Here is a 15,375-nt window from a genome sequence, read left to right on the forward strand (position 1 = left end):
GGGGTCATGATGGAAGCATCATCATCCCTGGAATAACCAGGAAATAGTCAGCAACAAATCATTCATGGGGAAATCCCGTGAATGATTTGTTGCTAGTTATTCCCTAGATAATGATACTTTAATCATGATGTGTGTGAAAATCTTAATCATGATCACACAATTTTCACAGGATAATCACTGTTTAAGCCACCGATTTCCCCCCGGAAATCCTAACTCCTAAGTGATTGGGTGAAAACTCCGCTTTAATTCTCCTTCCAAGTAATAGTGAGAGAGCAATGCTTCAGCTGCCTTAAAAAGCCCTAAAACGAAAATAACAGGTATGAAAGCAAATACTACCAAAGAAATCAATATGTCTGCAATAATTTCTAGACCATGCCATGTTTACCCAGACATCCGTTACAAAACTTCTCAATGAGATTTGCATATGTCAAGAAGATTAACATGTAGATTATAGCAGCTGCTCCCTGCAGTTTACTCCATTCTGAAAACATTTCTTTTCAACCTATCTACTCAGATTCTGTATTTTTTAAAAAATAAGAAAGCAATTCAGTTGGGAAGAAAAATGCTCCACAAATCAATGCATGGAAAAATCCAAATGGGTGTCTGTGAGAACATGTCTTGCATAATCTCTCCTCTTATAAATAACTTGAAAGGATTATCTGTTTATTTATTTCCATTGCCAGGTGAAGCTCTGCTAGAGAAGGAGGTGATGGTTTCCTGTGTATATTCTTCTCCAGCACTGCATTGTATCCAGACTGCTCAGCATTTGTTAGAAGGTAGGCTTAACATTGACACTGTTCAGGTGATCACAGAAGAAGCTGTTGGTGGCTTCTTGGCATTTCCAGATTTTTCAAGAGCAGATGGGGGGGGGGGGCAAAGTTAGTAGAGTCTTTGTTCCTACATAAATACTTAGCCAACTTTCCCTGTTGATGCTAAAACTGTCTTTTAGCCTCCAGCACATAGGGCCTGCTACACACATTGCAGTATGGGGACTTCCTTTTGATTCCAACCTATTTCTTAGCCTCTTCCACCATTTTATTTACAGTCAGTTAGTATTTTTGCCCAATGTGCATGCTCAGTCTCAGAGCTTGACAAACATATATATATATATATTGTACTTGTTGTTGATGTGTGCCTTCCAGGTCATTTTTGAATTATGGAGACCCTAAGATGAATGTATTGGCATTTTCTTGGCAAGTTTCCTCAGAGGGAGTTTGCCATTGCCACCCTCTGAGGCTGAGTGGAAGTGTGACTTTTGCATGGTCACCCAGTGGGTTTACATGGCTAGCTGGGATTTGAACCCTGGGTCTCCAGAGTCATAGTCCAACACTCAAACCACTACACTACATCTTTGAAAAGCCCTATTCATCAGAGCTTCTAATGTCTGGGGGAGAGAAACATTCTGGAAGTGCTTTTGCAAGTAAGTAACTTTGCCAAACTCTGTGCCATCCCTTTTAACTGCTTTCCTGCTACAATACACAGTCCCCTGCTTCACTTTGGATTCCTTTGGAAAGACAACACATTTCAGATGAATTTTTCCAACACAGCTCACTTTAGTTCTAACTTCAGGTGTTTTCAGAAGGAGATGCATGTCTCAAGATATATATTTTAAACAAATAGGTTTACTGAAGCTAATGATCAGTTCTCCATGATTTATTTTTTTTAAATAATATTTACCTTCTTACAGGTCTTCAGCTGGAGCAAAGAGTTCAGATTCGTATTGAACCAGGCCTCTTTGAATGGACTAAGTGGGAGGCAAACACAACAATTCCCTCGTTTATGACAGAAAGAGAACTGACAGAAGTAAATTATAGCATAGATACCACATACAGGTAAGTGCTGCAGTTACAGTGCATTTCTCAAATGGTGCCTAAATGTTATGGACTGTGATTATCAGAAAGAAACCACACAACCAGACACTTAGGACTTTATCACACATGGTTTTTAATCTGCCATTAAGGTTAGAAAACAACTTCTTTAGTGAAACTTACTACATGATGCCTTGTCTGTTTCATCATTGCCTTGCCTTCAAACCATTGTTAAAGCACATCATGTCATTGACAGGGAAAGCCTGTCAATACGTTCCCAAACACACTGCTGTAGCAGTAGTCCTCAGATGTGATAAGTTCTTCCGGCAGCCGTTCCGATACTGAGTGATCACGAGGTGTCAGTTTCTCTTCCTTTCCCTCTCCCCAAATCCCCCTCACTATCCCCAAGCAGGCTCTTTTCCTGTTTTAAAACTTTCTTTTATTTTCATTTTTCTTTATTTAAAAAATTGTACTAGCATACCTCTAGAATTGTGCATACCCTCCCCACCCCACCCAAAAAACTTGAAAGGGTGGGGCATAAGACAAGAAGCCAGGGTTAGAGAGGAGTACAGAAAATAGCAGTTGTGCTACTGAAGAGGCATGTGATACACAATGCTCCCAAACCAGTATGTATCTGGTTCTTTTTGCTAACACAGTCATAGCAAGAACAGGGCTCATGTGATACACCTGAGATGCAAAGAGAATCAGCAGAATGAACCACTGTCTAAGCAGTATTATGTTATCTATTCAAGTAGCTGAATATTACACAGACCCAATCTCTGGCACTAGTGCTAGTAGTAACCATTTGTTTAAATCAGGAATAAGATGGATGTCTTAAAAGCCAACATCTGAGATATATGGAGATATACCTTTGCATTTTACATGTCTCTGTAGCTGATCCCCCTGATTTTCTTGAAAGCACAACACTTCACTAGAAGATTCAGGCATATCCTGTATTACTGACTTTAAGATGAGGTGCAGTGCACAAAGCTGATAATAATTGCATTATTTGTTTCTGCTCAACTGAAAACCAGGTTTTGATGACAAATATCAGGAGCAGAGTCTTGGCGTTACATCTTTCTTCAATGTTTTCTGGAGGCTTCTGAGAGGCTTGTTCCTGGTTAGAATTAGGGTCCCATTTCTTTAGTCTCATTCAGGTGGACATTCATGTTCTTAAATCCTGTGTGTAGCCACAGAATCGGGAGCGCAGAATCAATTTGAAACAGAACAAACTTCATACTACATTTTTCATTACCAAATGCCTCTGTGTCCATTTAACATAGTTCAAGTTCACACTTATTTTTCCACCCCAACAAAATGGATTCTCAATCTCGGATGTGTTAAATGCATCCTGAGTCTTTTTTTAAAAAAATGTCAGTCATATGATGCGCATGGGTGTGTTTCTGGTGACAAAAGCACTCAGAGGTGTGGCTGCACGCATCAGCTGTTGCTATGTCCATGGGCCTCTCTGTGTGTATGTGTTCATGTATGTGTGTCTGTGTGTGTAAGATGCACACACTCTTCCCCCTCCCTCTGCCCCTCCTCCCCACTTTCCCTCCATAACTGGAAAAGGGCTGCTAGAAGAAACTTTTATTTCTATGGGAGCAACAGTGGATCCAGTCAGAAATATACACAGGCCTTCCTCCCCACTTTCCCTAGTCCATCATGTATGTATGCGTGCATGTACACACACACACACACACACACACACACACACACTTTCTCTCCCTCCCTGCCTTAGCTCCTTTTATGTTTGCCCCCCCCCAACTGACTCTTCAACTCCCAATGCCAGCCATGCATCCTAGGGAAAATTCCCTATGACACCCATGGATCCATGCATTCCAGGGCTGAATCTCATATAACACCCACGGAGCCATACATCCCAGGGCTGACTCCCCTATTACACTCACAGCTCCACGCATCCCAGGGAAGAATCCCCCATGATACCCATGAATCCACACATGCCAGGGGAGAATTCCCACCATGGCACCCATGATTCCCTCCTTTGAACCCACAGAAATGCAACAATTTGTAGAAACTGTCAAAAAGTTTTTTTAAAAAACACACACACACCGCACCATGCCCCCTCTGACAGCCCCACAGCAGTGCTGAGAGGGGCAAAAATGGTGGTTTGCGAAGACCTGTGGTTGGATGGGTACAGCCCTCTGCTCACCCTCTGCCCATTGTCCCTCCCTCATGAATTGGATCAAATGGAGATCGGAAACGTATTTATATTTGTTCACAGTTGTTGCAAATCAGTTCTTTTAAAGGACCTTTAATTTTTCCATTTTCAAAAGAACCGGTTCAGGAGTACTTGTGCCAATTCGCCCCAGTTCCTCCCAAACTCAATCGCAAACCAGTTTAAATCATAGTGTGAATGAGGCCTCAGACTTTAAAGTGCTTTGCAGCCCTTACTCATGGATTCTTTCAATGTCATGGTATAGTGCAGGGATGGGCTACTATCAGGGTATAGGACACAGTATTGCCCCCACGGGAGACCTTGGAGGGCCACACAACTCCACCACACACCCCTGGAAAAAACTGAAACAATTTCCCCCCAAATGCATCTTGCTTCCTAGTTTTAAAAAGATCTCTCCTGGGCCTCAAATACCCTGCTGGTCATACACAGCTGATACTCATAGGCTCAAGGACACTCTGGTGCCTGTGTGCACTAAACCTGGATGATGAAATATGTGTCTGGATTACACAGGAGGACACTTTAGTGTGTGGGACAGGAAGTGATTGAGTTTGGGAGACCGCATGGTCTGAAGGCTATATATACTCAAGGGCTTCCAGTAATTGCTTGGAGTTGGTATTCGTGTGATCTGTATTATAGCGTTGGTGATTTGGATAGCACTCTGTAAATAAAGATAGCACTTGGGGAGACTTGGCTTGCCTGGTCGTTAATCAGCTGAAGTCTGGCATCAGTTGCTGAGAGTCACCGGAGATTTCTGCATTCCTTCAGTTCCTGGAAGACATCCAGTTGCTGTTATCTCTACTGAGGGCTGTGAATGACGTTTCTGAATTTGCCAGTTATATTCTGCTATATGCCAGCATTGGCTATATGGCTCAGATGAGTTGCTCACATACCCCATTTCAATCACTCTCTCACACACAAAAGTGGCAAAATTGACCTCATGCCCCTAGGGATGTATTTGGGGCAAACTTTTTTTTAACTTTTTATTTTTTTTAAATGATTCTTGGGGAGCCCTAGGGCCCCCCAAATGGCCATATGCAGCCTGCCACACTTCACCTAGCCTTTGTTTAGTGAGGCCCAGGGCCAGTTATCTGTCCTCAGTACCCACTTTTCCTCAAAAAATGTGGGAAAAGAGGACAAAAGAGAAAAAGAGTTTTTCATTTTTTGGAAAAACAGAAAGTGGATATTATATGCCTCCAAGAAACCCGCCTAAGGAAAAAAGACTCTAGATTGGCTAAAAATGTAAAATTAGGTAATGAATTTCTTTGTTTAATTGACAAAGCCAAACGAGGAGTAATTATTTATGTTAGAAATCATTTAGAAGCTAAACAAATTTTCTGTGATTCTGAAGGACATTTTCTAGGGGTTGAAGTTATTTGGAATGGTGAAAGAATTTTACTATTGGGAATTTACGGTCCACAGGAAGGGAAAAACAATTTTTTTAAGAGACTTAAAAGAACAACAGAAGAACATGATTATGCCAATATTATCATGATGGGAGATTTCAATGGGGTAATTGACCCTCAAAAAGACAGATGTTCTCAGAAGAAAATTAAGGAGAATCAAGGGAAGTTACCCCAATCCTTTTTTGACTTTGTGGAAGACTGGAATCTAATAGAAATTTGGAGGTATTTATTTGAAAACCAAAAGAATTATACGTTTTATTCTGAAAGACATAAATCACTTTCCAGAATTGATATGTTCCTAGTATCCAACTCTTTAATTAAGAAAGTCGAAAAAATGGACACCCTGAATAGAAATTTATCGGATCATAATCCAATAGTACTAAAAATTAAAGAGACATGTAGAAATTTTAATTGGCATCTAAACGAAGAATTATTAAAAGATGACGATGTTGTTAAGGAAGCCAAAACTATGATGTACAATTACTTTAGAGAAAATATAGATAAAGGGGTTAAACTACCTATTGTTTGGGACACAGCTAAAGCAGTTTTTAGGGGCTTCTTTACACAACAAAATATTAGACTTCAGAAAGAGAAAAATGATAAATCCAATTTATTGAACAAGTTACTGAAAGAAAAAGAAGAGACACTAGCTAAACACCCAGGGAGCAAGAAAATCCTAAAAGAAATTACAGTTTTACGGAAACAGTTAGAATCGTTTAACACTGTAGAAATAGGGAAAAAATTAAAATTGGCCAAACAAAAACACTTTGAACATGCTAATAAAACGGGGAAATGGTTATCTTATAGATTAAGAAAAGAAAAGAAGAAGAAAACAATTTGTAAAATAAGGAAAAATGACACTATTTTTACAAAGCAAGAAGATATAAAAGAAACTTTCAGGGAGTTTTATCAAAACTTGTATTTGGGTAAAACAGCTGATAATAGGAAAATTGAGGATTACCTCTTCAAACGTGACAGCCAACCATTTTCTGAGAAAATGAGGTCGGAGCTTAACCAACCTATAACTACTGCAGAGATCATAGATGCTATTCAAGTGTCTAAAGTAGGGAAAGCTCCGGGGAATGATGGTTTAACAAACTTATTTTACAAAACATTCAAAGAGGATGTATCCGCAATGCTTCAAACAATTATGAATGAGATACCATTGGGAAATATACCTCCTTCATGGAAGGAAGCGGAAATAATTTTAATCCCCAAAGATAATAAAGATTTGGAAGACCCCTCTAACTATAGGCCAATCTCTCTTTTAAACTGCGATTATAAAATTTTTGCATCTATACTTTCTAAAAGGTTAAGAAATTGTCTGAAGGATATAATCGGAAAGGAGCAAAGAGGATTTTTACCCCAAAGGTTTATCAGAGACAACACGAGACTCTTACTAGACATTTTGGAATTCTACGATAAACATTACGATAAAAAATTGGGTTTACTCTCATTAGATTTGGAAAAGGCTTTCGATTCGGTTAATTGGGACATTTTACTTAAAACTTTAGGAAAATTTAATGTAGGAGATAAATTTATAAACTGGATAAAAACGATTTATAAGGATCAGAAGGCTCAAATTAAAATTAATGGAGAAAAAACACAATTTATTGAGATTCAAAGGGGCACCAGACAAGGATGCCCCCTGTCTCCACTTTTATTTACAATGATAATTGAAATTTTGATCAAAAAAATTATTGGAACTAAAGAAATCGAGGGGTTAAAATTGAAAAAGAATAATTATAAAATTAGGGCTTTTGCAGATGATATTATTTTATTCAGTGGGAACCCAGTAGAAAATATTGAATATATTGTAGAAATAATAGATGAATTCGGTGAGATGGCAGGCTGCAAATTGAATAAAAGTAAATCGGGAATCTTGACAAAAAAATCTAAATAAAGATGAACAAGCAAGATTAGAAAAAATATCTGGTATACAAATTGTTAAAAAAATTAAGTATCTAGGTTTGCAAATCTCTAACAAAACAGTGGAATTATTTGAGAATAACTATAAAAAATTATGGAGCGGTATAAAAAAAGATTTGATTAAATGGAATAAACTGCAGCTATCTATTTTAGGGAGAATTGCGACTATTAAAATGATGGTGTTGCCCAGGGTTCTGTACTTGTTTCAAACCTTGCCTATTTATATTTCTAATAAATTTTTCAAAGAATGTGAGAAAGATTTGTCACAATTTATTTGGAAAGGATGTAAACCTAGAATTAAATTTAAATTACTACAAGATGCAAAAGAAAGAGGAGGGTTGAATTTACCAAATTTAAAGTTATATTACGAAGCTTGCTGCCTACTATGGATTAAGGATTGGATTTTATTGGATAATGAAACATTGTTAGATATAGAAGCTGATGGGTTAACCTATGGATGGCATGCTTATGTGATATATGGGAAAGAAAAACAAAATAGATCTTTTGGTTTTCACTCTATTAGGGGTTCATTGATTAAGGTTTGGAACGGGTACAGGACCCGGGCTATACCAAAAATTCCGGATTGGACTTCACCTCAAGAAGCTTTTTACAGAAGGGAGATGTGCAAAGAGGGGGACTGGATAAGATATAGGGATATCACTGTTATAAAGAACTCCGAATTATCTTTAAAATCTAAGGATCAATTGACTGAGGAAGGCTGGAACATGAATTGGTTCACGTATAAGCAATTACAAGAGAAATTTAGAGTGGATAAGAAAGAAGTTGGGTTTGCTCCACCTCGGGACAAGACGGAATTAATTCAATGTTTACTAGATAACACTACAAACATAATAGGGAAAACATATAAATTACTGTTAAGATGGGACCTGGAAGATGAAGTTGTAAAACAGCAAATGATAACTTGGGCTAATAACATTGGGCATCCTATAAATTTACATCAATGGGAGAAAACATGGAGGAATAATTTCAAATTTACGGTCTCTCAGAGTTTACGGGAAAATTTCTACAAAATGTTTCTTCGTTGGTATCTAACCCCAGCAAAATTGGCAAAAATGTCTAAGAATTCAAACAATAAATGCTGGAAATGTAAGATGGATATTGGGACTTTTTACCACTGTTGGTGGTCGTGCAAGTTTGCTAAAGAATATTGGAATTCCATCAATGACCAAATTAATTTGATTATGGGCAAAGTAATTAAACACAAACCAGAATGCTTCTTGTTAGGGATCTTTGAAGAGGAAATTAGAGGGAAGGAGGAAAAATTGTTGTTTTACTTGGTTGTGATAGCAAGAATATGCTATGCTCAATATTGGAAAACCCAAACAATCCCCACAATAGATGAATGGATTTATAAAGTGTTTGAAGGAATAGAAATGGACAAACTAACTCAAATCTTGAAAGATCAATCTATAGATAAAACGAAGAAGTTTGGGAAAGATTTTATAAATTTTTGAACTCAAATTGGGATACTTCTAATATAAACTTTATTTGAATTTTAGGTAGTAATAAGATATCTGTTTGCAAATTTAGAAATTTAGATTTTTAGGAGCCTAGACTCTATAAAATAATTTTACTACAGTTATTTAGGGTATATGGATCTGGACTGTAATAATACTGTATTTTAAGAAAGGCATGTCAAACAATAATAGAACAAATACTGGTGAAAGGAAGTCATTTTTATTTATGTGTATGCATGTGAGTAAGTCTGTGTATGTTAATACAATTTATAGTAAGTAAAGGAGAAGAAAAGAGGAGAGGAGGAAATCCAGGGAAAGTATTGAAGATAGAGATGAAGTAAGTGTAGAGAGTTAGAGTAGGTTGGGTTTGTATAACTAGAATAGTTAAGGACGCGGAGGTAGGGATGTTAAGAAAGATTTAGATAGGAAGTTGAGTGGAAGGTGAATAGGCATTGGTAAGTAAAGTCTAAATGGGATTTCTTCTTGCTAACTGTGTAATTAATGTATTTATGTTATGTGTATTGTATACAACATATTTGATTGTAACCATATGTCTTTATAATTAAAATTTGTTAATAATTTTTAAAAAAAAAATAACCTAGGCCTCATTCTCACTACATAATAAACCAGTTTTCAAATCAATCTGAACTGGTTTAAATGGCCCTTGTTCGCACTTTCACCCAATTTCTGGTGTGGTTTGCTGAAGGGGGCGCAGTGCTAAATCCATTTAAACCAGTTCTTCCAGATCTGTAGCATTCCCCACTTCTTTTGAAATGAATTGATTCAGCGCAAGTGTGATCATGCTATTTGATTAGGTTTCTGTAGTGCAGTCACCCCATGAGGCGCCTCCATGTTGAATCAATTCATTGCTGAAAATGAACGGAAAGTGTATTAAATTGAAACAGGTAGGTTTAATAGTGCGAACGTCTATTCGGCATTAAATTGCTTCATCAGTTCAACTCAAAAAATGATTTATTTTGTAGTTGGAATGAGGCCCTAGACATCCACTTCCAGTTTCCTGGTGGGAGGGACAAGAAACATATGGATCCCTGAACCTTATGTTCAAGTGAAATCTCTACTCCTAGAGACCTTCAGGAGCAAAAACTGGCATTTGGAGAGTACTTTTTTCAGAAGGGGGCATCAAAGGAGTCCAGGAGGAGCACAAAAATGAGCTGTGGTTTATACTCTGCCCACCCCTATGTTATACTATTCCAGTTTTATATATGAGAAATTAGCACTGAAAGATAGTTATTCCAAATGACATATTTCTTAGGAGGGTGGAAATTCTAATATGCAAGGAATTTTTCTCCTCGACTGAATGTCAATTGTTCAGGAGCATCCTCTATACATCAAGAGAAGCATAAACTTGTAAGTCAAAGGGAGTAATTTCACAAGGCTACCAAGCAGGTTGAGTGATAGAGCAGAGGCTGACATGCAAATGATCCAGACTGGATACCTTCTAGAAAACCAACCAATGTTAACCAAGTGAATGGTTTTGTTAACAGATGTAATTTTCCTCTCTCTTCTCTGATGCCATCTGAAGGATATGAGGACTATACTAACAGATGCTCTGCAAGTATAAAACACATCATTGGCTCCAGTGCAACTGAAGGTAACTCCAGGGTGACATTTGATTTTATTACTTTGTCTCTTCATTAACAGAATGACAAGCCAAAATTTTCCATGTGATGTTCTCCTAACTAGATCTAGAATGCAATTGAATACAGAAATATAGTTCCCAACTAGAACTTTTAATATGCCATTCTGAGAAATTATGTTTCTGATAATAGGCAACATCCTAATTGTTGGCCATAGTTCATCTCTGGATTCCTTCACCCGGCCATTATTGGGTCTTTCTGCCAGGGAGAGCAATGATTTTGCACAGTTTGTCCGAAAGGTAAGGCATTATATACTATTTTAACTAATGTCATTTCCCCCCTGATTTAAAGCAGTCACTGCTCTTCATAAAATCTAAGCTCTCTCAGAAACATGGAAAACTGCCTCCTGCTACATCAGGCAGAGGTCATTCCTATCATCTCTTATCTGACCAACTTTATCAGACCATTTCAACAACCCAAACATAAAACCTGTTTCATCCATTGCTTGTGATCCATGGCTAATCTGTAACCTCTCCTAAAAGGAGTAAAACAGAGGTGGGCAAGGTATGGACCCTAAAATTCAAAGCAGGTTGACTAGCTACATCTCAAGCACAATTGATAAAATATCTAAACCTGCATTCTAACTATCAGGTCTCATTATCCTCTTTGTATTGCTAGCATGGATCACTTTGCAGCCAGGATTCTGGGGAATGGGGACTGAGCAGTGTGCCGGTGGCATGGTGCCTGACATAGCTCCCAATTAAATCATCTTCAAGTAAGGACAAATAAATAAACCAAGGACCCACTATTTATTGTGACATCTGAACTGGGATTTAGGATCTGGTTATTATGATGTCAAAACCAGAAATTCCAGCTTGAGTTCCTGGTTTGAACATCAGAAAAAGCCAATCATGCATTGTATAGTCTGTGGCTTTTTTAATTACTCCTGCCAGCAGAAGACAAGCAGGGTTGATCAGGCAGTATGCAATAACAGCTTGTTCATAAAAAATAATTCAGCATTCTCTGGGATCCTGGCTTATTACATTAAAATGTATTCATAGCTCTCTCTCATGAGCTTGTTTTTTAGTCAAAGTAAGAACCTATTCATTGTTTCTTTAAAAGATCTCATCTGCCTTATCTCTTATATCATGGAACCCATTCACACTGCACAATTATAGCACTATGATTCCCTTTTAACTGCCATGGTTCCATCCTATGAAAATTCTAGGATTTCCTATTTTGAAAAGAGTACTTAGAATTCTCAGCCAGAGAGCTCTAGTTCTCCAAACTACATATGATGCAGTCATTGCAGTTCAAGGAGAATCATAGTAGTATAACAGTGTAGTGTAAAAGCTGTGTTGGGTCCCTTTCTTTCTCATTTCTTTAGGAAAGTTAATCAAATGCTTCTTAAATTTTCTCTGCTTTACCAGATACCGTCACTGGGAATGTGTTTCTGTGAAGAGCGTACACAGGAAAGAAAATGGCAAATGACTAATCCTCCAGTCAAGATGTTAACCCATGGATCAAATGTTGCATTTAACTGGAAACACATCCTTTTGGAAAATTAAGCAACATTTATTTACTCTAAATATGAATTTATGTTGTACTGATTCAACAGAATTACCTAGTTAACCCAAAATCCTTCCCTGTAATCTGTTTCTTGCTTACAGCTAAGTAATATAACTCAGGAACTGATTCTGATGGAATGGAAAGGATATTCTTTGTGTGAAAATTTAAATTAAGCATGTCTGTAATTCATTTGGCCAGTAATTAATGCATAACCATCATAGTTATGGAGTGTCACAGTGGCTGCCAGCCCAACCTTTCCAGCCCTAATCTACTGGGCAGCAGCTGCTGCAGTAGACAGAGATCCATTCCTCTATAGTTCCAGAAGCAGCTGAGTGATGTTTCCATTCCCTCCCATAAGAGATCTCCAGTATGACAGTCAAAAGCAGGATCCCTCTCGCACTTTCCCTTTGCAGCAAAGATCATTTCGACCTAACAGAATTTTGACCCAGGTTTTCAGATTTTTTAAAGTAATCCAGGGGAAGAAAGAAATGCAGCTAAGAAATAAAATCTGTACATTTCAGTTTTAACAATGCATACTGCTTCCACCAAATAACTGCAGCAGCAATGAAATACAGTAATTGTTAAATGATTTGCAACACATTTTAAGAAACAAGAACAACCTTATCTACTGCTGTTGCAAAAATTGTGTATTGTGATAAAACCAACTTTACATTTCAGCCTAGTACCGGCTTTACATTTCCTGAGCTGGTATTAATGTGATAAAACTATTATCATTACAGTTGGTACTCTCATCCTAAGATAAGACAGCACACATATTGATTCAGTTATTCATGTTCTCAGTTACATGGAAACTGTCTTTTGTGCAGAGAAGGAAATACCATCTTCACATAACTTTTTCTGCTTTTAGTATACCATTACAGGTGATTATCACACGGTATACAGGATGTCATTCTTCTGCCCTTCCTTCGGAGGGACTTTCATTTAACATCGCACTTATCTGGACATTGTCCCATCCAGAAAACACTAAGGACAGTGATCGCACAAAAGCTTTTCAAATGATGCCATGCTGATCCTGGCATTGTCTCGTCATTGAAGTGGCTTTGCCCCAGCATTTTGGATTAACGAGAGTTCGCATTAATGCAATGCCACTTCAATGACAGGATCAGCATGTCTGATATGAAAGACTTTCATGCGATCCCACCTACCCCCCAATGGATGGAAGAGTGATCCTGTCCCTATTTCATCTGAGTGTAATAATCTCCACAGTCATGGATGGAGAATGTTCATTAGAACTCAGTGGTGCACATTAGGCAAGGCAAATGGCCCTGATATGGATGTAGATGGTGGGGTTTTTTTAGTGTTTTTATTTGCTTGTGTAAAGCACCTTCACTCCATTTTTCTACCAAATAGTTTTCTTCAGTTTTTTCCCCCAGAGAATCTGTACAAGCAAGACACAGTCTGCCTAAAAGCTTAACATTTGGAACTCTGGCATTAAAGGAAAGGGAAACAAGAAAAATTAAGGAACAATTTTTTTAAAGAGCTGGCTCCACTCAGTGGGGCAAATGTGTTGGGAAGTGAAGTATTTCTTGCTGTGGTTCCTGAAGTGTTTAAAAACATTCAAATGATGTTTCTGTTGTCTTGGACCTTTTTCTGCTGTTCCCAGTATGGGCTGCAACATTTTATTCCCAACATGTTGAGAAATATCAAAACAATATGTTTCCTTTTCTTCTCTTCCTTTTTTATTTATATTTATTTTAGAACTATAGTGCTATAATGTCTCGGTGCATTAAAAGGACACTTTTGCAGCATAACTCAGATAGTCCAAAAATATTAAAAAGAGGATACAATTTGTCCTTCACAGCATAGGGGCACTTTAGCAACTATGCTGCAGTTTAAAAACACCAATATAAGAGCCCTACTGAAGATCCAAAGGAAAAAAAAGGTACAAACGGTTCCCTAAAGAATGGAACAAGAGGTGACAACAACCCATATGTAAGAACGCATATTTCTTTAGACCAGTCTGGAACAGCCCATCATCATGTTTTGAAAACCTTATTTGAAACATGCCCACAAAGGTTATAACTCAAGGCTACTTCATGTAAAATAGCCTTGATAGGGCCTGTCAAGTAACACTTGCTGCAGAGCTGTAGTCTATTGTGTTTTTTGCTTCATGTGTTATATACAACATGTTTCCAAAATATCTATATTTATTATAAACTGGGTTTGATCCAGACTTAATAATACTGGCTCCTGCTTTGGGTTTAATCTGAACTTCAAAGGAGGTACCAAAAGTGCTGAATGCCACCCTCAAAATATATTCAGACCCTTGGACTAAAACCTGGAACAAATTCACCATAACGCCTCAACTGCTACTGTGTGTATCTGTGTTGTTGTTATCTGCCTTCAAGTCATTTTCAACTTAAGACCCTGTCACAAGTTTTTCTGGGGCTGAGAGTACCACTCCCCCAGGAGGTTTCCATGGCCGAGCAGAGAACTGAACCCTGATTTCTAGATTTGTAGTCCAACTCTCAAACCACTACACAGAAGCTTTTTGATACAACTTTTGTTGAAAGAAGCACTATAAGTGCTACAATTTAAAGGAAAGTACCAAAGCTCTCTAGCTGAAAGTTTGAAGTACCTCATCAGTTTTCTTGGTTTCAAAAGATGTGGGGGAGAATAGATATATGGGTGCTGGACTGTGGATATATGTGTGTTGTGTATGTCTCTCTGCATTAAGTGTGTATGTTTTAGTTGAGGGCTTGAAATGGTGAGAAAGCTTTGTAGTCCCATCAGTTTTACAGTTTGGCCACAATAATCACTGGCATGTGGCATGAAAAGTATGTGCACAGGTAATGTGTTTCCCCAGCCAAAAAAGGTTCCCTTCTCTGTTTCAGAATAATAGGTGCAATGTTCATGGTGCAACACTGATCAGGACATTCAATTCTTCTGAAAAGATGTCTTCCATATGTTTCTGGAAAATTTATGATTCAGTGAATATACTGAATAGCAAGTCATCATGCTCCTTTCCTGCGAGTTCAAAGAAACATAACCCATGTGAAAAACAGTACAGTGGTACCCCGGGATACGAATGCGCCGCCTTACGAAATTTCCGGGTTACGAAAAAAATCAATAGGAAAAAACTGTTCCGGGTTACGAAGGTTATTTCGGGTTATGAAAAAAAATTTGGTGCTTTTCGGCGCTATTTCGCACGAAATCGCGGCTTTTCCCCATTAGCGCCTATGGCTTTTTCAGCTTACGAAGTATTTCGGGTTACGAACGCGGCGGCGGAACGAATTATTTTCGTAACCCGGGGTACCACTGTACTTGCATCCAAAGAGGCGAACTCCAGGAGGCAGCTATGCCTTATTATTGCCACATCCAGCAGCATTCTTCTGTAGACAAATGAACATGACTTTCTGAAGATTTTCA

At 38.1% G+C, this 15,375-nt stretch overlaps 1 protein-coding gene across 1 annotated transcript in view; it reads left to right on the forward strand.

The window, feature by feature from the left end:
- Positions 1 to 14,440, forward strand: part of UBASH3A (ubiquitin associated and SH3 domain containing A) — a 39,390-nt gene extending 24,950 nt beyond the window's left edge. The window contains exons 10-14 of the mRNA XM_042458841.1: positions 684 to 776; positions 1,688 to 1,832; positions 10,324 to 10,430; positions 10,609 to 10,715; positions 11,847 to 14,440. Of these exons, the coding sequence (XP_042314775.1) occupies positions 684 to 776; positions 1,688 to 1,832; positions 10,324 to 10,430; positions 10,609 to 10,715; positions 11,847 to 11,984 (590 nt within the window). The 3' untranslated portion in view covers positions 11,985 to 14,440. The remainder of the gene's footprint in view (positions 1 to 683; positions 777 to 1,687; positions 1,833 to 10,323; positions 10,431 to 10,608; positions 10,716 to 11,846) is intronic.
- Positions 14,441 to 15,375: the final 935 nt, after the last annotated feature.

The sequence above is a fragment of the Sceloporus undulatus genome, chromosome 3, assembly GCF_019175285.1.
Source record: "Sceloporus undulatus isolate JIND9_A2432 ecotype Alabama chromosome 3, SceUnd_v1.1, whole genome shotgun sequence".
In the NCBI taxonomy this organism is placed as follows: domain Eukaryota; kingdom Metazoa; phylum Chordata; class Lepidosauria; order Squamata; family Phrynosomatidae; genus Sceloporus; species Sceloporus undulatus.